The sequence below is a fragment of the Salmo salar genome, chromosome ssa08, assembly GCF_905237065.1.
Source record: "Salmo salar chromosome ssa08, Ssal_v3.1, whole genome shotgun sequence".
NCBI lineage: Eukaryota > Metazoa > Chordata > Actinopteri > Salmoniformes > Salmonidae > Salmo > Salmo salar.
Genome location: NC_059449.1, coordinates 8180030 through 8204153, shown reverse-complemented (window position 1 = coordinate 8204153; position 24124 = coordinate 8180030). Strand labels below are relative to the sequence as shown.

Below are 24124 nucleotides of genomic sequence, written 5' to 3'. Positions count from 1 at the left end.
TAACACATACCACTACTTTCCCCAATGCTACACATTCCTTTGTCTCATGCCCTTCTGCACACTTCTCACACCTAGGAACCTCCCGCCTACACACTGCTGCCACATGCCCATAAGCTTGACACCTGTAACAACGTAATGTATTCGGCACAAAATCTTGTACAGGATAACTTATATATCCTAACATCACTTTGTCGGCCAAAGACAACATCAAAACTCAAAAGAACAGACAATGACTCTTCTGTTTCATCACTCACGCCACCCTGTCTGTGCGACGAGCATCACAACCACTGGGAATCTTCCCCTTCAGTTGGTCAACTTTTACATTTATTGCTACCCCGGTAATCACTCCTTTCAATGGTGCCCTTTTCTTGAGAGCAAAACAATTCACATTTCTCGCCCCCATTCGTTTAACGGCGAGCACCTTCTCCCTCTGACCAGCAGAAACACAAACAATTATCACAAGACCACTTCTGGTTACCCTCGCGGATTCTACCATACCCAACTCTGTTTTCACCCACCCTGAAACTACAAATGGATCAGCCAAAAGGCAACGGTCCACTTTTACCAAAAACTTCACTCCTACTGTCACAGACTCATCTTTATCCTGACCTTAAGTGCAAGCCTCGGGCTCCGAGAACTTCACCACACCTACCACATCCGATACTTCGACCTCATTCACTTCCATTTCTCCTCCTGTCTTCAGCTCACTCTGCTTACACTTTCTACCATTCTTCTTTAACAAACCATCTCCCTTTTTCCCGCCATTTTTAACCGACTCAAGCTCACCGACTTCCTCCCTCTCTCTCTGAGACCTCCTCTGCCTCTCTTTTTCCCTCCATTCCTCCTCTGTATTCCAAGTATACGTCTCCTTCTGATAATACTGCACTTCTCCTGACATACATCTTGTTCTTGCATTGTTAAGGGACGCCATTTAATCGGCTGTCACAATCTCCATATAATCAGCACGAACCCCTTGGGATGTAGCGCTCAACAGTGCATCCCACTTGTAAAGCAGCTGCTTCGTCTTGATATTATTCTTTATCAAAAGCTACCGCAACGCTTTTCCATTTCAAACAAGCGTGCTCTTCCAACCACCATCCACCCGGGTGCGCCTTCCGTCCTAGGATAAGTGGTCGAGGAGATATGAATTCATTAGTAGTCGAAAGGAAGTGTCCTCCCCTCCTTGATAGTCTTTTTGAAATCTACCACGCCACCTTTGAATCAGCTTTTGTTTTGTTGGTGGAGAAAAGCATGCAGATGTTTAAAAACAAATATGCTACTTATGTTTTATCTTGCACAACTAACTTAATTATCACTTTACACATTTATTTTGGGATCCAGCCCTAAACATTATTTGCCTCATGACCCGCGAATAAGGAGAAGCAGTCTCATTTCATTCAAGCGCATTTTCGTCCACATTCCCTCTCCTCGATTACATTTGACCTTATTCAAAAGGAGGCCGGAGGAGAGAGAGGACACAGGATTTGCTCAAAACCAATTGAGAAAAGGCCATGATCCGTATCTTTCAAGCTCAAAGCAGACTTGTTTAGAAAAATTACCGTAAATGACCTAAAAAGAATGGTTGGCTAGATCCAATCGGTGGCAAGGACAGACACCTATAGGTTCGAAGGAGGCCAAGGAGACTAAGGCCAATTTTAATTCTAAATGATAAACAAGCAAATACAAAATCAACACATCAAAAGGACAACATGATTTCTCACCTATTTTTTTGTACAAAACTATTGTTCAAACCTGGTAGTTAATTGCACTCACCTGGTGTTCTAGGTCTGAATTAGTCCCTTATTAGGAGAAGATGAAAACCAGAAGGGTTTTGGCCCTCCAGGACTGACATTGAACAGCGCTGAGGGACTTAGTAATCCAAAAAACCCTCTTAGCCCAAGACACTTCACATGATAACTATGTCAGCTAAAGAATGGTTCCCAGATATCCTGTGTACATCTCAAGCCACACTACTATGATTTCTCCCCATTGTGGACACTCCTATGTTTGATAAGGTTACTCTGGAAGGAGAAGCTCTTGTAACACAGCTTGCACATGAATGGCCTCTCCTTGGTGTGAACAGTCTGGTGCTGCTTCACATAGTTTGCATGAGCGAAGCGCTTCCCACACGTGGGGCAGGTGTACGGCTTGTCGGCGTCCGTCTTAATGCTCGGCCTCCCACGTTGTGACCCAATGACACCAGATGAGGTAGAAGTAGGAGCCAATTTAGAGCTACCTCCTTGACCTCTAGCCATTGTTTGGGTGTTGTTGGGATTGTGTGCTGTGTTATAGGCTAGGTACCTCTCATGGTGAACGTTCATCCTGACCCTGTCTGTATTCGTGGGGTTACCATGAGGCAGCTGAGGAAGACTAGACCCAGGTCCAGGCCTTCTATGAACCCAGTCACCAGGCATTAGATGAGACCCTGAAGAAGACAGACTTCCTGATAGACTACCGCCAGGGGGGTCTCCCACCACTCTCTGTGAAGGCTGAAGCCCAGGGTGACCTGCTCTGTCCATCATGGATACTGTGGTGTTTGTATCATAGGAACAGGAGGGTCTATCTCTATCAGCCCCAGGTCCTGCTCCATCCCTGCACTGAGACTGTGAAGAGAAGGGTCTGGGCTGCAGACTAGATCCCTGACTGGAGCCTCTGTCACTCTGATGACCACCAGGGCTGAGGTTGTTCAGTCCGCCTGTCCACTGGTTGTGTTCTGTGTGGTGGTGGAGTCTCTTAACCTCGCGTTTGGGTCCTGGTTCCGACTCAGAAAGGAAGAGCGAAGGCTCCTGATCCAGGATCCTGATCCGGGGCCAGGGTTTGTGTTCAGCCACTTCAGAGGTCCAATCTCTCCCACCAGTTACACTGGATATCAGCAGGTCTTCTTCGACTGCAGACTGCAAAAAAAGATTGTACAGAAAAGCGTAAAGGTTTATATAAGAAACTCTGCTGTACCAACAGAAACATTACATGACATTATAAACTGTTAACCACAGTCAAGCCCATCTCTAATAGTGTGATATAAGTACCTAACAATATGGAGCCATTGGAGTTTATTATTAAAACAATTCCATATGTGTTGATTTAAGAATTAAGTATAATGTTTTGGTTCGACTTAGATAAGGGAAACTCAGTCCCTAAAAATACAAATAAAAAATCAAGTCAGCAGTGTCAATGTTGTATTTCATTTCAACAAAATAGCCATATGTTCACATAACTTTGAAGTACAGTACTTTTATCGCACAAAACGATACGTGACAAGTAAAATATATTTTCTCACTATGTTAATGTGACCAGGTAGAAGTTTGGGGTCAGACCCTGCCCCTACCTGGTACTGGAAGGTTAAAGGTAAACAGTATGGCAGACGGCAGTCTCTCTTACTTGGTCAACACTGTCCACGCTTTGCTAACAGCGGGTTATTCAAGCAGTGTTGCGTGCAGTTAGACAATGGTCATTGGTCCGGTATGCTTGCTTCACCCTGAGCTACAACCGACAGACGGGAATATAGTGTTTGTGTGAGAACCTGCGTTGTTGTTTTGAAGAACTGTTTTGGACATTACATTGAATATTGTAATACAAATGAGTTACTGTCGCTTTTTGTAAATTAAATAAATGACATGCGCCATGTCTCTCAAAAGGGAAGACTGATAGCAAGTGTGTGTAACCAGCCCTTTTGAGTCCTTCCGTGTGGGTTACAGATAAGAAACGGTATGTTACTTCTGCTGATTGTATTGATTTTTGTAAAAGCTCACTGGTAGGGATTGTCAAACGTTTGCCTGCCGACATTGCCGACAGGCAATTCTATTTTGTATTCACACAGCAAAGACCTTGATGTCGTCTGCCGCTCAGCCTTGTTACAATTCTCCAAATCAGAAGGTGGCAGGAGCATTGCTTGGTAATGGATGTCCGTCTGTGTTTAGTTATGGTCTAGATTCCAATGTTTGCTAACTAGCTGTGCTAATGTTGATTTTTGTTGTTGTAGAAAGCCCTTGTTGATACTAGCCAGACGGCCACAACAAGATAACTACCTAGTAAGATCATTTTTAAAAATTCACTCTCCATAATCCCATAGTACCAGCCCATGGCCAAATGTTTAACTATCTAGTTAACGTTAGCATATTCGCAAGCTAGCACAACATTGCTAGCTAAGGATACTGCATTAACACAGGCAGCTGTTTCATGGAAACTAATCCATTGTGATTTAATTATGTCAATACTAGCTACATCACGAAAAGCTGCCACAACTGCCAGTAAGCGTGTCCATGGATTGGGTGTTTGAGTGAAGAGATTGAGATAAAACTGTCCAGTTTGAGTGTTTTTCTGCAGCGAACCCAGGGATGTGTGCGCTTTGGGGACCTTTAACAGAATGTGACTGGCTGAACGGGTGTTGTATGTGGAGGATGAGGGCTGCAGTAGGTATCTCAGATAGGGGGGAGTGAGGCCAAAGAGGGTTTTATAAATAAGCCTCAACCGCATTGCGTCTGTGGTCTTAGCTAGCTACCATCCTATAGCTTACATTGCATATGAAGTCTGGCTCATGACATTTAACCATGGATGTACAGAGAATATGCTATATTTTTTTCCCCTTTTGTTGTCACACATTTTAGTTCCCCCAGTTCGTGCTCTCGGGTTGGCTCAAAGTCAAGTTGTTGGCTAATGACGAGCGTTACAATTCTACAAGTAGAAACGGCAGGTTCGTCACTACCGGGTCGGCATACAGCAGGTAACGCTTTTGTTCTAGCAAGAGAAGGAACGGCCTCCCACTGTGATAAGTACCTATCGGAAGTGTATCTGCAGTGAGATTCTCAGTGCGTTTCATGCTTAACCAATTGCATTTTCATCTTTAAACCATGCATTGTAGCCATGCTGTATTTCTTACATTGTGTTCTGTTTTTGGTTTCAGATTTGGCCTTTGTCACTGTTTCTTAGACCTGAATAACTATAATAGCTACTAGAACTCTATATGCATGAAGCATTTTACCTAAATAATGCGAACCTGATCTGTTCCTATACAGACCCATTGATACACTTTGCTCTTTCGTTGTAATAAACTATTTTTATAAAAAGGGAAACTGGTCCGTGCCTCTATAAACGAGAGACAACCTGGGTACATTCTCGATATTACGTAAACTTTTCTGTACCTTCGCTTTAAAATACAATTTAAAATCCTTTGGAAAAGATTTAACATTACACACATCTTTGTCATCTTTACTTTATGTAAAGTAAAAATGACACTTAATAAGTGAAGCATTCTTACAGACACCAACTCTACCTCATCATACTCATTCTTTCCTCAGTTCACCTCATCCAGTTCACTACTACATCCTAAACCAACAGAATTAACTACAAACTAACTAGTACTACATTACATGTCACTATACTCTATTCATGGGCTGTGTGCATTTTCTGCTGGTGTATCCTGAGGAAGCTCTTTTATGAGAACCTCTTCCCGCAGTGCGAACAGCCTCTCTCCCGTGTGGACCTTCGGGTGCTTCTTCAGCTGGTGCTGGCAGGAGAACCACTTCGCACACTGGGGTGCAGCTGTAGGATTTCTCCCCTGCCACATCAGGACGAGTGTGAAACACTGGCCTGGCACAAGTGACAGCTGAGCAATTTCGCCCCCGTGTGCATCCTCTGGTGGATCTCCACCTGTTTGGGGAAACTGAAGGCTTTCCCACAGAATGAACACGGGAAGCGCTTCTCTTTACCACCGGATCTACTGATAGAGTTACTACTTCTAGTCCCGTGTGGCTCAGTTGGTAGAGCATGGTGTTTGCAACGCCAGGGTTGTGGGTTCGATTCCCACGGGGGACCAGTACGGAGAAGGAAAAAAATGTATGCATTCACTACTGTAAGTCGCTCTGGATAAGAGCGTCTGCTAAATGACTAAAATGTCAAATGTACTGTCATTTGTCAATGGGCTTGTGTTACCATTTAGTGTTGAGGCACTGGCATTGTCTGAGGTCTGGTTTAACATTAGGAGAGTGTGAGGAGGATGAAGGCCAGGGAGTGTCTGTGTTGTCACAGGGTCCATGTTCCAGTTGATAGATCCTATAGAAGGCAGGCTGAAGGCAGCACCTGTTAGGGGGGTAACCTGAGGTACCATCAGTCTCTCTGAATCACAACTATAGGAGCAGGACGGAGCATCGCTAGCCGAGTCTGTCTGTTCTGTCTCGCCACATACTGTGATCGGTTGTTGTTTTGTGTTTGACAGTCTGTTTCTGGTTGTGGTTAACAGTATTGTTCCCCAGCCCAGAGTTGAAGACGCTGTCCCATCCACTGACCTCCACAATGTTGCCTCTGGTCCTGGCCTGCTCAGTGATGTCGTCCCCTGGGCTCTTGGCTGCATCGGTCTGGGAATGCAAGCTGGCCGCCCAGTCTCCTCTATTAGCCTCCAACCAACCACCTGCAGGAAGAGGTTAGAAAATACACTTTACAAACATGACAGGGAAAACTCACTTTATTTTGTTCAATTAACCGGTCAAGTTCAGACATTATAATGTGTGTTTTTGTATGTAAACATATGTTCTATTGATTTAATTTTATGACTGAGGAGAAAATAGCCAGGTGCATCACTATTCCTTTTGAAGATCTATTACTGTATGTAGACTATATGCATTGTTTTACGTCAGATTTTTTATTTAACCTTTATTTAACTAGGCAAGTCAGTTAAGAACAAATTCTTATTTACAATGACGGCATATGAACAGTGGGTTAACTGCCTTGTTCAGGGGCAGAACGACAGATGTTTACCTTGTGAGCTCAGGGATTCGATCCACCAACCTTTCGGTTACTTGCCCAACGCTCTAACCCCTAGGCTACCTGCCGCCCAGATAGTGAGATGATTCCTCCAGCACTTATGAGGGATGAGCCTTGCATAGAAGCGATGCCACCTGTCGGAAAACAATGTGCTATATGTATTTCTCCCTTACCTTGCTCCCCCATCTTTAGTCCACTCAGCAGATCAATGCTCTCTGGTTCGTCTTCTATCGTCTCCTCTTTGACCAGCAGCAGATCAGGCTTCCCATCCTCCATGTCTACTGACTGTAAGAGATACAGAGTGAGAGGATGTTGGATCAAGAAATCTGATATGAGCATCCTGCTATGGAGCATCTTCTGATAGGGCAATGAGGGATTGATATGAGTACTATGCAACTTTTAGTTAATTTGATACGACGCAAACGTATTAATTGATTTGATTAATTTATACTCTTTAATGGTTTGATAATTCAAAGGCATAGTCGCACACTTAACACAGAATTCATAAAGACCTGGCCCCGTACCCACAAAGAGTGCTGATCTAGGATCTTTCCATATAGTCTTATTCATTATGATCTAAAAGGATAAACTGATCATAGATCAGCATTCCTGCTCTGAGAGGCTTTGTGGATACGGGCCCTGACCTAATACCATTCAGACAGTAGTTCACAGTAGGCTCACCTCAGTGAGACTGTGTGTGGTCCTGTGCTGCTCAGCTGGTTCCTCTGTGGGTTCAGGAGGAGGTGTAGTCTGGTTGTCCTCCATGACCGTGGTCCCCTCAGGGTTCCCCAGACCCTTCTCACACCCCTCATCCTTCACCAGCAGCACCTCTGGACCCTCCTCCTGGAAGAGAGAAGTGATACAGATTACAGACATACACTCCCTCAGGTACACACACACACACACACACACACACACACACACACACACACACACACACACACACAGAGAGATAAACACACTTTCAACATGGAGTATTTACCCACACCCCTACGTTTGAGTCCTATACTATAGTTACAGAATGACTTCATTATTGTTAAATCCATCATGGAGGACATAAATATGATGATGTGGGTAAAAACAAGTCAGCTATGATAAGTCAAAAGTCATCAGACAAACCTGACTAAACTATTTGATGTGTACAGTAGGTATTTGTTAGTGTGTGGGTATGTGTAGGTATATTGGTTATAAAGCTCTGTCAGGTAGGTGTATGCAGAATAGGGTGAGATTAGATTTGATGTATACTAAAGAGTCTCAATGAAAGTCTTGAAATTTAAAGTCCCATTTTGTGTTTATTAAACAAACAAGTTTTAAATACACCATATGAAAACCAAACATACACGTGTGAACAAAAGATCTGCATGAAGTTGATGAACTGCATTCTTTTTCTCATTAAAAGTGTTCTGGGATAAAACATAGTTGAATGGAAGTAATGAAATAGGCATTTGTGAACATCATATAGCCTACACAGTACAAACAAAATATGTAACAGACTTATGCTATACTTTTTGTAATTTTACCTTTACATATTTGTCATTTAGCAGACACTCTTATCCAGAGCGACTTACAGGAGAAATGAGAAATTGCTCAGGGATTCGAACCAGCCACCTTTCGGTTACTGGCCCAAAGCTCTTAACCGCCAGGCTACCCGCTGCCCTCTAAATATGACTTATATATTCCACAATGTCTGGGCCTTGCATTTCAACACGCTTAGTTGTTTTGGCAATTGACCCACTAATGCAGTTTACTTTGCATCTACAGTGCCTTCGGAAAGTATTCAGACCCCTTGACCTTTTCCACATTTTGTTAAGTCACAGCCTTATTCTAAAATTGATTAAATAAATACAAATTCTCAGCAATCTACACATAATACCCCCTAATGACAAAAAATAAATAATACCTTATTTACATTAGTATTCAGACCATTTGCTATGAGACTCAAAATTGAGCTCAGGTGCATCCTGTTTCAATTGATCATCTTTGAGATGTTTCTACAATTTGATTGGGAGTCCACCTGTAGTAAATGCAATTGATTGGACATGATTTGGAAAGACAGACCTATCTATATAAGGTTCCACAGTTGACAGTGCATGTCAGAACAAAAACCAAGCCATAGAGCTCCGAGACAGGCACAGATCTGGGAAAGGGTACCAAAAAATGTCTGCAGCATTGAAGGTCCCCAAGAACACAGTGGCCTCCATCATTCTTTAATGGAAGAAGTTTGGAACCATCAAGACTCTTCCTAGAGCTGGCCGTCCGGCCAGACTGAACAATCGGGGGAGGAGGGCCTTGGTCAGGGTGGTGACCAATAACCCGATGGTCACTCTGACAGAGCTCCAGAGTTCCTCTGTGGAGATGGGAGAACCTTCCAGATGGACAACCATCTCTGCAGCACTCCACCAATCAGGCCTTTATGGTAGAGTGGCCAGACGGAAGCCACTCCTTAGTAAAAGGCACATGACAGCCCGCTTGGAGTTTGCCAAAAGGCACCTAAAGACTCTCAGACCATGAGAAACAAAGATTCTCTAGTCTGATGAAACCAAGATTCAACTCTTTGGCCTGAATGCCAAGTGTCATGTCTGGAAGAGACTTGGCACCATCCCTACAGTGAAGCATGGTGGTAGCAGCATCATGCTGTTTCTTTTTTTTTTTCAGGGACTGGGAGACTAGTCAGGATCGAGGCAAAGATGAATGGAGCAAAGTACAGAGATTCTTGATGAAAACCTGCTCCAGAGCGGAAGGTTCACCTTCCAACAGTACAACGGGACAAGTCTCAATGTCCTTGAGTGGCCCAGCCAGAGCCCGGACTTGAACCCGATCGAACATCTCTGTAGAGACCTGAAAATAGCAGTGCAGCGACCTGTAGAGAAGAATGGGAGAACTCCCAAAATACAGGTGTGGCAAGCTTGTAGCATCATACCCAAGAAGACTTGACGCTGTAATTGCTGCCAAAGGTGCTTCAACAAAGTACTGAGTAAAGGGTCTGAATACTTATGTAAACGTCATGTTTGTTTTTATTTTTAATAAATTAGCAAAAATGTGTGTAGATTGATGAGGGGAAAAAAACTATTTAATAAATTTCAGAATAAGGCTGTAACCTAACAAAATGTGGAAAAAGTCAAGGGGTCTGAATACTTTCCGAAGGCACTGTACATCATCTTGCAGAGTCTACCATTTAATACAGGGTTTAATCTAAACGTCAGAAGCTATCGAGTGGAATGATTACTTTCTATGTTATAGAGTGGAATGGTTTTTCTGCAGGTGTATCTTGAGGTAGCTCCTCTCTGAAAACCTCTTCCCGCAGTGCGTACAGGCAAACGGCCTTTCTCCCGTGTGGATCTTCAGGTGCATCTTCAGATGATCCTGGCGGGAGAACCTCTTCTCACAGTGGGGGCAGTTGTAGGGTTTCTCCCCTGTGTGGACCCTCTGGTGCCTCTTCAGGGTGCCAGCTTCGGTGAAGCGCATGTGACACTGGGTACAGCTGAACCGTTTCTCTTTACTATTGCCTGATGTGGCTCCCCCTCCCTGAGCCTGGGCTCTAGCCCTGTCATTTGAGTTCAAAACCTGATGGAAAAGGACGTGGTTGTGTAAATCGGAAGGGCCCATCGATGTGGACACTGGGTCGTGATCCCTGAACAAGTGTAAAGGAGAGTGGGTCGTGACATTTGGATTTGTCTCTAAGCTTTCCCTGTAATCTAAGAAATCTCTGCCCTGTGAGTGTCCATCTCCTAGGTTACTATCTGCATTCCATGTGGGAGGAACATCACCCTCCAATTTCATAGTCACTTCATCTACGACTAGACCCTCCCCTTTCTTATCAAGGCACCCTTCAGAGTATAGACGACTACTGTAACGGTTCCAGTCCCCTCTAGACAGATCAGTCTGTATCTCTAAACCCAAGGGCATGTTGCCAGGGTCCTGCTCTGTAGAGTAAGAACAAGACGGATCATCACTGCCAGTGTCTAACGATTCACCAAGCCCACTTGAATGAACCGTCCTCTGGCTTTGGTGAAATACCGGTAAATAGTCTGAGCCGGGGGCAGGAGGACAGCCCAGTCTCCGCTCCCCCAGTCTCTCTGGTTCTGATCTGTGGTCAGATCCTGTGTGTAAGAGCCTGTGTGTTACAGTTAAAGTCTTGGTGTCTGTCGCTGACTTGAGAACGGCGTTCTGCGTTCCACTGACCTCCGTGATGCTGTGTCGGGTCCTGGGCTGTGCTGGGGCAGTGGTGGGGTTCTCCGTGGCTACAGGGGGCGCTCCAGACCCTCCAGTCTGGATGTCTTTGCTGTGCCGTGGGTCCTTCTCTCCTTCAGTCCTCTCCTGCTTGACTCCAGGATCTGCAGCCTCTGCATCTGCAGACTGACAAGAAAAGAGGTTATTATCGGTACAATGTTTGAATTGGATAAGAATGTTGTAAGGAACCCCATGGCAGATAAATGAGGACGTACATATAAGCAAGTGAATAGCTGGGGACACATTTGATTTACAAAGTAACTGTAATTTTTAATGCAACACTATTCCACTGACCTCTATCACGATAACATGCTGGGTTGAGGTTCCATTCCCTTCATCAACAGTGATTGGTTGGTCATCTCTCCATGTGCTGTGTCCAGCGGGCTTCACAAAGCTCCTGTGGCCTTCAGTGAAATGTCCTTCACCTGAGAGTGATTGGGGGAAAATAGATGGTTAGGCTAGCTACTATCTGCTCCACGGTATAGACCCCTTTCTGTGTTTGCAATTTGGTTGCAGAACTTGGGGGAGTTAGACGAAAAGTCCATACCTTGAAATCCCCCCCCAAAATTAAAATCTTCAATAGCTCTTCAACAACGTGTGCCAAGCCTGCCCCAAAAAGTGGATTTTTCTCCATCCTCCCAATATTCATGACACACTTTGTTTAGGAGCTAGTCTGGGTACCAGTCTTCATAGCTAACATTCCACTCCTGTCATTTTCCAAAGCTTTCGGGCAATCTCAACATTCATTATGCAGACGGATTTACCGCGAAGTTGCTGATTGGTTGTTGGAAACGTTATGGAACATGGGGTTCGCACAAATTTGGCGCAATATAGAATTTGAATTTTAAAAACAATAACAATCGACCTGCTACGCATTGTCTCATGTCAGATGGCGGAATCCAACGCGCTCCGACATAAGACAATGCCTGCTGCTGTAATTTCCTTGTGAGCAGGCAGTGTCAACGCTAGATCGTGTTGTCCAAAGATGACTCCGTAATGAGAGAGAGAGAGAAATGATACGAAAAAGATTTGCCTTCAAGATTCAATCGAGCTACGTTTGCTTTAATAAGAGGAAAGTAATGTAAAACTGGCACCGGTCTTCATTCCTCGCACTGGTTGATCATCACGACTGGCTTATATTTTTGCAATGTTATGCTAATTTCAGTTGTATTATTTGTCCCTCCTCACTTGTACTTTCTGAATGGGACATTAAAAAAACAGCACAATGCAGATCCAGCAGTCTTGAAACTGGAGTAACCTCTCCAAGCCACGGCAGCTGGGTTTCACCGATTAGTTATGGTACGCAAAAAGGAGCAGACATACCGTCTGTGTGAACTACAGGGCTCTAAATTAGCGTACTGTTAAGGATGCATATCCACTTCCTCGTATCCAAGACACTCTAGATACCCTGTCGGCGGCCAAATGGTTTAGCACTTTGGACTTAGCGTCAGGCTACTGGCAGGTAGAGCTTATTCTCAGCGACGGTAAGGCGGCCGCTTTCTGCAGCAGGAAGGGCCTCTGAGTGGAATGTGATGTATTTTGGGCTCTGCAACGTCCTGGCCGGAATGCAATGTGAGACCTGCCTAGTATATCTAGATGACATCATCATCCTGGGAATGGAAGTCACAGAGATGCTCCAACGCCTGGCACAAGTGTTCAATCGGCTAAGCCAAACCAACCTGAAATTGAAACCCTCCAAGTGCTGTCTTTTTGCCGACAAGTAACCTACCTCGGACACATTGTTTCTGAACACGGCATCACCACAGATACCCAGACATTTCTGAAAGTCCAAGAAATGGACCAGCCTACCTGAGTTTTAGAAGTCCGTCAGTTCGTTGGCCTGGCCTCGTACTACCTACGATTTTGTAAAATATATTTCTGCTGCCGCCAAGCCCCTTCATGAGGTTACAAAGAAGCATGCTCATTTCCGGTGGACGCCAGAGTCCCAGGAGGCGTCCAAAAAATGAAAGAAGCTACTTACCACCACGCCTGTCTTGGGCTATCCACTCAACAGTGGCAACCTCATCCTCGATACAGACGCCAGCAACTTCGGCACTGGAGGCATCTTGTCCCAAATTTAGGACGGCGATGAAAGCATACTAGCGTATGGGAGCAAGCGGCTGTCTTCCACCGAGCAAAACTATTGTACCACACGGAGGGAACTACTGGCAGTAGTGGAGTTCACGACACACTTTTGTCAATACCTACTCGGAAGACCCTTCATTATGCGAACCGACCACAGCAGCCTTCGGTGGCTCATAAGGATGAAGGAACCAGAAGGTCAACTGGCGAGGTGGCTCGAGAAGCTTGGGGAGTATAACTTCAAGGTCATACATCATCCAGGACGCCACCACAAATGCTGACGTCCTGTCCAGGAGGCCCTGCTGCCAGACTTGCACCTACCCAGAACAATGACCGTTTCAGGTACCAGGAAGTGCAGTCTGACCGCAGCCCCAGTATAGCTGGTTACGCTGTGGAAGCTACTTCTATGGAGCGCCGCTCAGTGGGGGTAGGAGAAGACCCCAGCCTACACTCCCTGGAGATTCTGGAGCTGCCTTCGACGTGGAGTCGGGTCATCGGGACAGTGAAGATGAAATGTCGGACGTGGAAAAGATTAGCCTCACCAACGCAAGTGACACTGTTTTGTTCCATGGATGGACTACTGAGGAATTACGTCAAGCTCAGATGGCAGACTCTGACATGGGCCCCGTCAAGAGATGGCTCGAGGAAGGACAGGAACAGCCATCGTGGGGGGCTGTGTCGCCTTTCGGGCCAGCAACTGAGGCCTATTGGAGCCAGTGGAAGAGACTGTATGTCAAGGACGGCATTCTCTTACAGCGCTTCTACTGTACCGAAGGCGCAGTGTTTTACCCACAGATGCTCCTAACTCGTTTGTTCCGGACGGACATCATGATGGCCCAGTAGGCGGTCACTTTGGCGTGGAACGCACATATCTTGCAGACAAGATACTATTGGTACCGAATTAAAGATGTCACACTATGGTGTCGTACATGTACCAGCTGTGCGGCTAAAGCCAGACCTTCGAGGAAACTCCAAGCACCTATGGGCACTGTCCGCGTGAGAGTACCTATGGAGAGGATCGCCATTGATCTCATGGGCCCCATGAACGAGACAGATCGCTACATATTGGTGGTTCAAGACTATTTCACAAAGTGGGTGGAAGCCTACCCTCTTCCCAACGATCAAGCCGTGTCAGTGGCTGAAGTTCTGACAGCTGAATGGGTGTGTCGAGCCCTGCAGACACTCCACAGAGATCAAGGCTCCAATTTCGAGTCTGAAGTCTTCCAAATAATGTGGCACAGCGGTCTAAGGCACTGCATCTCAATGCTAGAGGCGTCACTACAGACCCTGGTTCAATTCCAGGCTGTATCACAACCGGCCGTGATTGGGAGTCCCATAGGGCGGCGCACAATTGGCCCAGCGTTGTCCGGGTTAGGGTATGGCCGGGGTACGCCGTCATTGTAAATAAGAATTTGTTCTTAACTGACTTGCCTAGTTAAATAAAGGTTAGCCTATAGAGCAACAAAGCACAGCTCAACAGGGTTCACTCCAAACATGATGCTCCTTGGAAGAGAAGTAACAGAACCCATCAACCTGGTGGCAGGCTTACCACCTGATCATGAGCATGCCATGACCCCTCCACAGTATGTTGTACATCTACGAGACAGAATGGAACTTGCTCACCAGATTGAAAGGGAAATGCAGGGTCAGTCTGTGGAGCGTGCCAAAAAGCAGTATGACAAGAATGTCGCGAGGACACACTACAACGTTGGTGACACAGTATGGTACTTAAAGGAACAAAGCGGGTGCGGGACAAAGTTAGGAAGTTCCAACCATCCAATGAAGATTCTTACTTACTGGGACAGCTGGACGACTTGGTTTACCAGCTCCAAAAGAGTACGTGAACAAAGGTGAATGTTGTTCATCACGACAAACTCAAGCCGCACGACTCTAGACAACAGCTGGGTGTTCACACACGCCGACGCGTGGAAACCTGCAGAGGTCTTGTCGCCTGATCTGGATGCAGGCCTCCACGACTCCGATCTGGATCTACCCAACCTGTTCATGGACGATCAAAACAGTGACAATGGAATTGAGAAGGATGCAGGGCTTGCTTCAGATATCACTTATTTTGTGAGTGGGTCTGCGACACCACATGGAGTTCAGTCTAGTGGGGGTAGCATAATGCAACAAGGCCAAGCATGGACTGTTACTCACCCTGCCTTGGGTCAGACACCCACAGGGAGGCCAAAGAGGAACAAAAGACCACCTAACAGTCTAGGTGATTGGGTGGCTCCTTGATTTTGAACTGGGAATTTGAACTGAACTGTAACATACAAACTGTTCTGGGAGGTAAAAAAAAAAAAAAAGCACTTGTTTATTGCTGCATTATTGTTGCTGAGCATTCTATGCATTGAGACGTGGGCTATTTATGTTTTGGGAACTGTTTTATTTTATATGGGAAGAAAGGCAGGTATTTTTGTAAACAGAAAGTAACTTTCTTGAAATAGGACAGTTGTAAGTTGCAGGTGTTAACCTTTTTCCTTTTCAGGAGAGAGAAATTGGGGTCCTGCATTCGCACTGGAATTACATGTGCAAGCCCCATAATGGACGGCTGGCTACCGGAAAGACTGGCTTGCCTTCCTTTCTCAAGGTATCCTAATCTTAAACCAACAGCCCTTGTATTGTGCTACCCACCGCTCCATGTGCTTTCGGGCAATTAGGGAATATGGACTGTAAAGACTATTTTCTCCGTCAAGTGGAGTTATTACTGAACAGGACAAGTTCAGAGGTCTTTATGGACTGAAAAGAAGAAGAAAAAAATGACTTTATAGAGACCAAAGGGGTAACATGTCTAATGTCCATGTAACTGAAATGAAAACCATTGGGCGTTGTGCCTTTGTATGAGTGTTGGAGTGGTGCTAGGCCTAATCACCATCCAGAGTGGGAGTAGTGTTGGTAAAGCTTTAAAACACATTATGGGTAACGTAACTTTCGTTTTTGATGCAATTGTTGTGGTGGCAGAGATGTAGCCGATTAGAGGTTGACCGATTAATCGGAATGGCCGATTAATTAGGGCCGATTTCAAGCTTTCATAATCGGAAATCGGTATTTTTTGACACCAATTTGGCAGATTCTTTTTTTTTTTTTTTGACCTTTATTTAACTAGGCAAGTCAGTTAAGAACACATTCTTATTTTCAATGACGGCCTAGGAACGGTGGGTTAACTGCCTTGTTCAGGGGCAGAACGTCAGATTTTTACCTTGTCAGCTCGGGGATTCAATCTTGCAACCTTACGGTTAACTAGTCCAACGCTCTAACCACCTGCTTTACATTGCACTCCACGAGGAGCCTGCCTGTTACGCGAATGCAGTAAGAATTCAAGGTAAGTTGCTAGCTAGCATTAAACTTATCTTTTAAAAAACAATCAATCAATCATAATCACTAGTTAACTACACATGGTTGATGGTATTACTAGTTTATCTAGCCTGTCCTGCGTTGCATGTACACTTTGCTCCAACCATAAACATCAATGCCTTTCTTAAAATCAATAGACAAGTATATATTTTTAAACCTGCATATTTAGTTAATATTGCCTGCTAACATGAATTTCTCTTAACTAGGGAAAATGTGTCACTTCTCTTGCAAACAGAGTCAGGGTATATGCAGCAGTTTTGGCCGCCTGGCTCGTGGCGAACTGTGAAGACTATTTCTTCCTAACAAAGACGGCCAACTTTGCCAAACGGGGGATGATTTAACAAAAGCGCATTTGCAAAAAAAGCACAATCGTTGCACGACTGTACCTAACCATAAACATCAATGCCTTTCTTAAAATCAATTCACAGTATACATTTTTAAACCTGCAAATTTAGCTAAAAGAAATCCAGGTTAGCTGGCAAAATTAACCAGGTGAAATTGTGTCATTTTGCGTTCATTGCACACAGAGTCAGGGTATATGCAACAGTTGGGGCCGCCTGGCTCGTTGCGAACTAATTTGCCAGAATTTTACGTAATTATGACATAACATTGAAGGTTGTGCAATGTAACAGTAATATTTAGACTTAGGGATGCCACCCGTTAGATAAAATACGAAACGGTTCCGTATTTCACTGACAGGAAAAACGTTTTGTTTTCGAGATGATAGTTTCCGGATTCGACCATATTAATGACCTAAGGCTCGTATTTCTGTGTGTTATTATGTTATAATTAAGTCTATGATTTGATAGAGCAGTCTGACTGAGCGATGGTAGGCAGCAGCAGGCTCGTAAGCGTTCATTCAAACAGCACTTTTGTGCGTTTGCCAGCAGCCCTTCGCAAAGCATTGCGCTGTTTATGCCTTCAAGCCTGTCAACTCCCAAGATTAGGCTGGTGTAACCAATGTGAAATGGCTAGCTAGTTAGCCGGGTGCGCGCTAATAGCGTTTCAAACATCACTCGCTCTGAGACTTGGAGTAGTTTTTCCCCTTGCTCTACATGGGTAACGCTGCTTCGAGGGTGGCTGTTGTCGATGTGTTCCTGGTTCGAGCCCAGGTAGGAGCGAGGTGAGGGACGGAAGCTATACTGTTACACTGGCAATACTAAAGTGCCTATAGAACATCCAATAGTCAAAGGTATATGAAATACAAATCGTATAGAGAGAAATAGTCCTATAATTCCTATTATAAATACAACCTAAAACTTCTTACCTGGGAATATTGATGACTCATGTTAAAAGGAACCACCAGCTTTCATATGTTCTCATGTTCTGAGCAAGGAACTTAAACGTTAGCTTTTTTACATGGCACATATTGCACTTTTACTTTCTTCTCCAACACTTTGTTTTTGCATTATTTAAACCAAATTGAACATGTTTCATTATTTATTTGAGGCTAAAATGATTTTATTGATGTATTATAATAAGTTAAAATAAGTGTTCATTCAGTATTGTTGTAATTGTCATTATTACAAATAAAATAATAATAATAATAATTAAAACAATTGGCCGATTAATCGGTACCGGCTTTTTTGGCCCTCCAATAATCGGTATCGGCATTGAAAAATCATAATCGGTCGACCTCTATAGCCGATCTGTGAGCCACGCTCTTTTCGCTCTGTGAGCCCACTTTTATTTTGTCATTCAGACTACCTCACATGGTGTACAAGTTTAATAAATGTCAACTACTTCAGTGGAATTCCAGACTAACTCGTTATTAGCAGCGGATAAGACCCCCAAATGTGGGAATTACCCCAGAGCATCCATACATTTCTCTGGCCCTGGAGCTAGCAAGTGAGGCGAGACAGGAAATGTAACACGGGGATACCCTGCTTTGCGATCTGTTGCCTACGTCAACAGCCTGGGCTTCTTTAGGCACTATACTTTTTTTATTGCGCATTTCATTAAACTGATGCATTTGGTGATGATCAATTAATTGCCACAAAGCCTGCGTCAAACCAAAATATGCCTAAATTCACTGTAGTAGGCCTAATATATAGGAGCTAGCATACAAATGGCTGATTATAGACCAGCCTATGAATAAACTTCTAACGAACACGTCTCTGTGTTCACTGTTCCATTATTGCGCAACTCCACTGGCCTCGCGCTCTTCCAACCTCTCTCTATTCCTCTTATAGCTCCTGAACTAGTTGCCTAGCCCAAATGTGTCCCAGAAGTACATATATAGTTTGGTCACTTATTAAGCAATTCAAAGATATCTTTCTATATCTACAATACCAGTCAAAAGTTTGTACACACCTACACATTCCAGGGTTTTTCTTTATTTTGACTATTTTCTACAATGTAGAATAATAGTGAAGACAAACTATGAAATAACACATGGAATCATGTAGTAACCAAAAAAGTGTTTGACCAAAAATATATTTGAGATTCTTCAAAGTAGCCATCCTTTGCCTTAATATCTTTGCACATTCTTGGCAACTTTTGACTGGTACTGTATATTTGAGGAAAGAAGCACCTTGCTCTTGCTTGCTAGATTAAAAAAAAATAGGCAACAGCGTTCACACAGTGAACTGGCGGGGAGATATGAATGGCGAGAGCTTCTCTGGTGTGATGTGATCACATTGGCTTGTTATAAAAATGCAATAATGGGGAATCCTCTCTTCTCCAGGCACCCAATGTTTATGTTTACAATAAAATGTATTACATCAGAATGCCCAATGTTTCTAATGAAATGTATTGAAAATGAAATACAGATATCTCATTTACATAAGTATTCACACCCCTGAGTCAATACATATCACCTTTGGCAGTGATTACAGCTGTGAGTCTTTCTGGGTAAGTCTCTAAGAGCTTTGCACACCTGGATTAAACAAAATGTACACTTCATTTTGTATTATTCAAGCTCTGTCAAGGTGCCCTTCTTTGCGAGGCATTGGAAAACATCCCTGGTCTTTGTGGTTGAATCTGTGTTTGAAATTCACTGCTCAACTGAGGGACCTTACTGATGATTGTTTGTGGGGTACAGAGATGAGGTAGGTAGTCATTCAAAAACCATGTTGAACACTTATTGCACACAGAGTGAGTCCATGCAACTTATGTGACTTGATAAGCACATTTGTACTCCTGAACTTATTTAGGCTTGCCATAACAAAGGGGTTGAATACTTATTGACTCAAGACATTTCAGCTTTTCGTTTATTAATTTAAACAAAACAAAATCCTCTTGACAGTATGGGGTATTGTGTGTGGGCCAGTGACACAAAATCTCCATATAATACATTTTAAATTCAGGCTGTAACAAAATCAAATGTGGAAATAGTCAAGGGGTGTGAATACTTTCTGAAGGCACTAATAGCTGAACAGTGAATGCTATTTAAGAACTATTGAAGACTGAAATCCTAAAATAATAAATAATAATTCAACAACGAAAAAAGGGATGGATTTCTCTCCATCCTCTGATTCAGAATATAGTATTTTCTTAGTTATGGCACGCTTTGTTTAATCCGAAATCATGCTTGGTAGATATTGACGAGAGCGAACCAAATATACACCGAATACCCAATATAAAACAAATTTGACCTAAATCAGTTTTGACACTGTCTAGGCAAGGATATAAACCAACACTTAACTTCTTGCAAGACTTCCAAGTAATCACATCAGAGGACTTATTGCATACTTTCCAAACACATGAGCAGAGGGGAACGGGGCTAAATGTACCTCTTGCCATTCCTCTGTATCGGTCGAGGATCTTGACACTTCTGGGACGACTGCCGAGGACGCGCTCTCGCATTGTCCTCTCTGCGCGCTCCCGTGCCACCTTCAGTTCCAGTAGCTGTAGTTTCCTCCGCAATGTCCTGTTTTCTTTCTGGCTTTGTGTTATTTCCAAACGACACACTGCATAGTCGTCGTCTACGAGTTTACAGATCTCTGCCACGGCTGCATTCGCTAACACCTCCATGATGGAGGCTATTTGCGTGTGAAAAACCATAACGTTACCATTACAGTTAGCCATTGTTAGATAACCTTAGCAGCTAACGTTAGTTAGCGTTACCTAAATAACACATCAAACAAGTCCTGTCTCTAACGCGAATTAAAGACTGCCTGTGGTAAGTATGTTTTGCTATGTAATTAAATTTGTCTTATTGAGTTAATAAATGTCGAAATAACTATAAAAACGCTAAGGCGTTCTTGGTCACTCTTCACTTCCGTTTACTTACTTTTCTTCGTGTGGTTTTACGGCAGACTAGACGTGTTGTAGTGTATTGCCGCCTGACACAGGTCGGAGAGTGAATTGCACATTTCGTTTACAAAAAAAGGTATTGCATAACCACCCAACAAATACAGTGCCTTCAGAAAGTATTCACACCCCTTGACTTTTTCCACAATTTGTTGTAAGTATAAATGTTTTAATTAATCACATTTTTTCACTGGCCTACACACAATACCCAATAATGTCAAAGTGGAATTAGATTTTATAAACAAATTTTTTACAAATGAATTAAATTAAAAGCTGAAATGTCTAAAGTCAATAAGTATTCAACCCCTTTGTTATGGCAAGCCTAAATAAGTTCAGGAGTTAAAATGTGCATAACAAGTCACATAGGTTGCATGGACTCACTCTGTGTGCAATCATGTTCAACATGATTTTTGAATAACTACCTCATCTCTGTACCCCATACATACAATTATCTGTAAGGTCCCTCAGTCGAGCAGTGAATTTCAACCACAAATTCAACCACAAAGACCAGGGATGTTTTCCAATGCCTTGCAACGAAGATAACTTATATTGGTAGATGGGTGAAAAAAAAAAAGACATTGAATATCCCTTTGAGCATGTCTGTATTGGTAGGGTATTAATTACACTTTGAATGGTGTATCAATACACCATCACTACAAAAATACATGTGTCCTTCCTAACTCAGTTGCCGGAGAGGAAGGAAACCGCCCAGGGGTTTCACCATGAGGCCAATGGTGACTTTAAAACATTTACAGAGTTTAATGGCTTGAAGAGGAATAACTGAGGATGGATCAACAATATTGTTGAGGCGAACGGCGTCTCTCCCGTGTGGATCTTCAGGTGCACATTCAGCTGGTACTGGCGGGAGAATCTCTTCTCACACTGGGGGCAGCTGTAGGGTTTCTCCCCTGTGTGGACCCTCAGGTGCCACCTCAGGTCACCAGCCTGGGCGAAGCGCATGTGACACTGGGTACAGCTAAAAGGTTTCACCCCAGTGTGGACCCTCTGGTGCTTCTTCACATAGTTCGCCTCAGCAAAGCGCTTCCCACACGTGGGGCAGGCATACGGCTTATCTGCGTCCGGCCTCATGCTTGGCCTCCCACGTTGTTACCCAATGACACCAGAGGAGGTAGAAGCATGAGCCACATTTGAGCTCCCTCCTTGACCTCTAGCCATTGTTTGGGTGTTGTTGGGATTGTGTGCTGTGTTATAGGCTAAGTACTTCTTGTGGAGAACACCCATCCTGACCCTGTCTGTATTGGTGGGGTAACCATGAGGTAGCTGAGGAAGGCTGGACCCAGATTCAGGTCCAGGACTTCTATGAACCTAGTCACCAGGTAGTATACAAGACCCTGAAGTAGAAGACAGACTTTCTGATGGACTACCACCAGGGGGGGCTTCCGTCACTCTCTGTGAAGGCTGAAGCCCAGGGTGACATGCTCTGTTCATCATCGATACTGTGCTGTCTGTATCATAGGAACAGGAGGGTCTCTCTCGATCAGCCCCAGGATGTGCTCCCTCACTGCACTGAGACTGTGAAGAGAAGGGTCTGGGCTGCAGACTGGATCCCTGACTGGAGCCTCTGTCTCTCTGATGACCACCAGGACTGAGGTTGTTCAGTTCACCTGTACACTGGTTGTGTTCTGCGTGATTGTGGAGTCTTTGTCCCTCGTGGTACCCTCCTGATTCATGAAGGAAGAGTGACGGCTCCTGATCCAGGGTCCTGATCCAGGGCCAGGGTTTGTGATTAGCCACTTCAGAGGTCCAGTCTCTTCCGTCAGCAACACCGGACATCAGCAGGTCCTCATTGACTGCAGACTATAAACACAAATTGAGCAGAAGAGCATATAAAGGTTTATATAAGAAACTCTTTGTTGTAGACACAGAAACATTACATTATATTATAAATGGTAACCACAAACAAACCTAACAATATGGACCCATTGGAGTTTATTATAAAAATGTCCATTTCTTTTGATTCAAGAATGAAATAAAATTATGTGGTTCGACTGAGATAAGGGAAACTCAGTCCCTGCAATGATACAAAAATAGCCAAATCAGTCAGCACAGTTTTTATTTAATTTCAACAAAATTGACATAGTCACATAACATGAAGTATAGTACTTGTTATGTATTGTTTTGTACAATACAAGTAGAATAACTTCTCACTATGGTAACACTACCTTTTCTGTAAAGCTGGTACCCTCGCTTTGATCAAATTAATTTTAGAATACTTTGGGTTCAACATTACATGGATGTGAATTAAGTGAATTAAGGCACTATCATTATCTCACTATAAAACACCAGTATCAACCTAAAGGGACATAGTTGTCACTCTTCATCAGTGAAGCACTTTTACAGACACAATCACACCAACCATAACCATATCATCTACTCTGCCTCATCATACTCATTCTTTCCTCAGTTCACCTCATCTAGTTCCCTACTATATCCCAAATGAACAGAGTGAACTACAAACACACTAACTAGTCATTTATTACATGTTACTATACTGTGTGCATTTTCTGCTGGTGTATCCTGAGGTAGCTCCTCTCTGAGAACCTCTTCCCGCAATGCGTACAGGTGAATGGCTTCTCTCCCGTGTGGACCTTCAGGTGCCTCTTCAGCTGGTGGGAGAACCTCCTCACACTGGGGACAGCTGTAGGTTTTCTCCCCTGTGTGGACCATATGGTGCCTCTTTAGGTTGAACGAGTAGGAGAAACTGGCCCGGCACAGCTGAACGATTTCTCCACCGTGTGCATCCTCTGGTGGATCTCCACCTCTATGGGGAAACTGAAGGACTTCTCACAGAATGAACCCGGAAGCGCTTCGCTTAGGCGCTGCCACCTTTACTGATTCTGTCTCTACTACTGTCATTTGTTTGTGTAGCCATTTAGTGTTGAGGCACTGGCATTGTCCGAGGTCTGGTTTAACATTAGGAGAGTGTGAGGAGGACAAAGTCCAGGGAGTGTCTGTGTTGTCACATGGTCCATGTTCCAGTTGATAGATCCTATAGAAGGCAGGCTGAAGGCAGAACCTGCTAGGGGGTTAACCTGAGGCTCCATCAGTCTCTCTGAGTCACAGCTATAGGAGCAGGACGGAGCAGCGCTAGCTGAGTCTGTGTCTGTTCTCTCCCACCAGATACGGACACCTCCCTGTCGCCGCAGACCAGATCTACGCATTGGCCTGTTCTCAGACAGTTTGCTGTCATGGAGACTAAGATTGGATGTTGTTTTGTGTTTGTCTGTTTCTGGTTAACAGTATTGTACCGCAGCTCAAGGTTGAGGACGCTGTCCCATCCACTGACCTCCAATATGTCGCCTATGGTCCTGGCCTGCTCAGTGATGTCATCCCCAGAGTCCTTGGCTGCACATTTCTGGGTCTGGGAATCCAAGTTGGCCACCCAGTCTCCACTATTAGCCTCCAGCCAACGACCTGCAGGAAG

The 24124-nt window shown here is 44.1% G+C and overlaps 2 protein-coding genes across 6 annotated transcripts in view; both read right to left on the bottom strand.

Moving 5' to 3' along the window:
- Positions 1–24124, bottom strand: part of LOC106606466 (zinc finger protein 205) — a 322856-nt gene that overhangs the window by 130503 nt on the left and 168229 nt on the right. For 2 of the 5 annotated variants that reach the window (XM_045723118.1, XM_045723116.1), the window contains exon 7: positions 6930–7041. In XM_045723118.1, the coding sequence (XP_045579074.1) occupies positions 6930–7041 (112 nt within the window). Of the gene's footprint in view, positions 1–1619; positions 2895–6281; positions 6404–6929; positions 7042–7437; positions 7600–10938; positions 11113–11280; positions 11412–20159; positions 20662–24124 lie in introns of those variants that run through there. The other 3 variants (XM_014202677.2, XM_045723119.1, XM_045723117.1) reach the window with 3 other exon arrangements.
- Positions 21374–21994, bottom strand: LOC123744278 (protein krueppel-like). The gene has a single exon (XM_045723218.1). The coding sequence runs from the start codon at positions 21766–21768 to the stop codon at positions 21397–21399; it is 372 nt and encodes a 123-aa protein (XP_045579174.1). The 5' UTR covers positions 21769–21994; the 3' UTR covers positions 21374–21396.

What these genes read in the sequence shown, in the direction of transcription:
- LOC123744278 (XM_045723218.1), bottom strand. Translation starts at nt 21,768, where the DNA reads ATGAGGCCGGACGCAGATAAGCCGTATGCCTGCCCCACGTGTGGGAAG.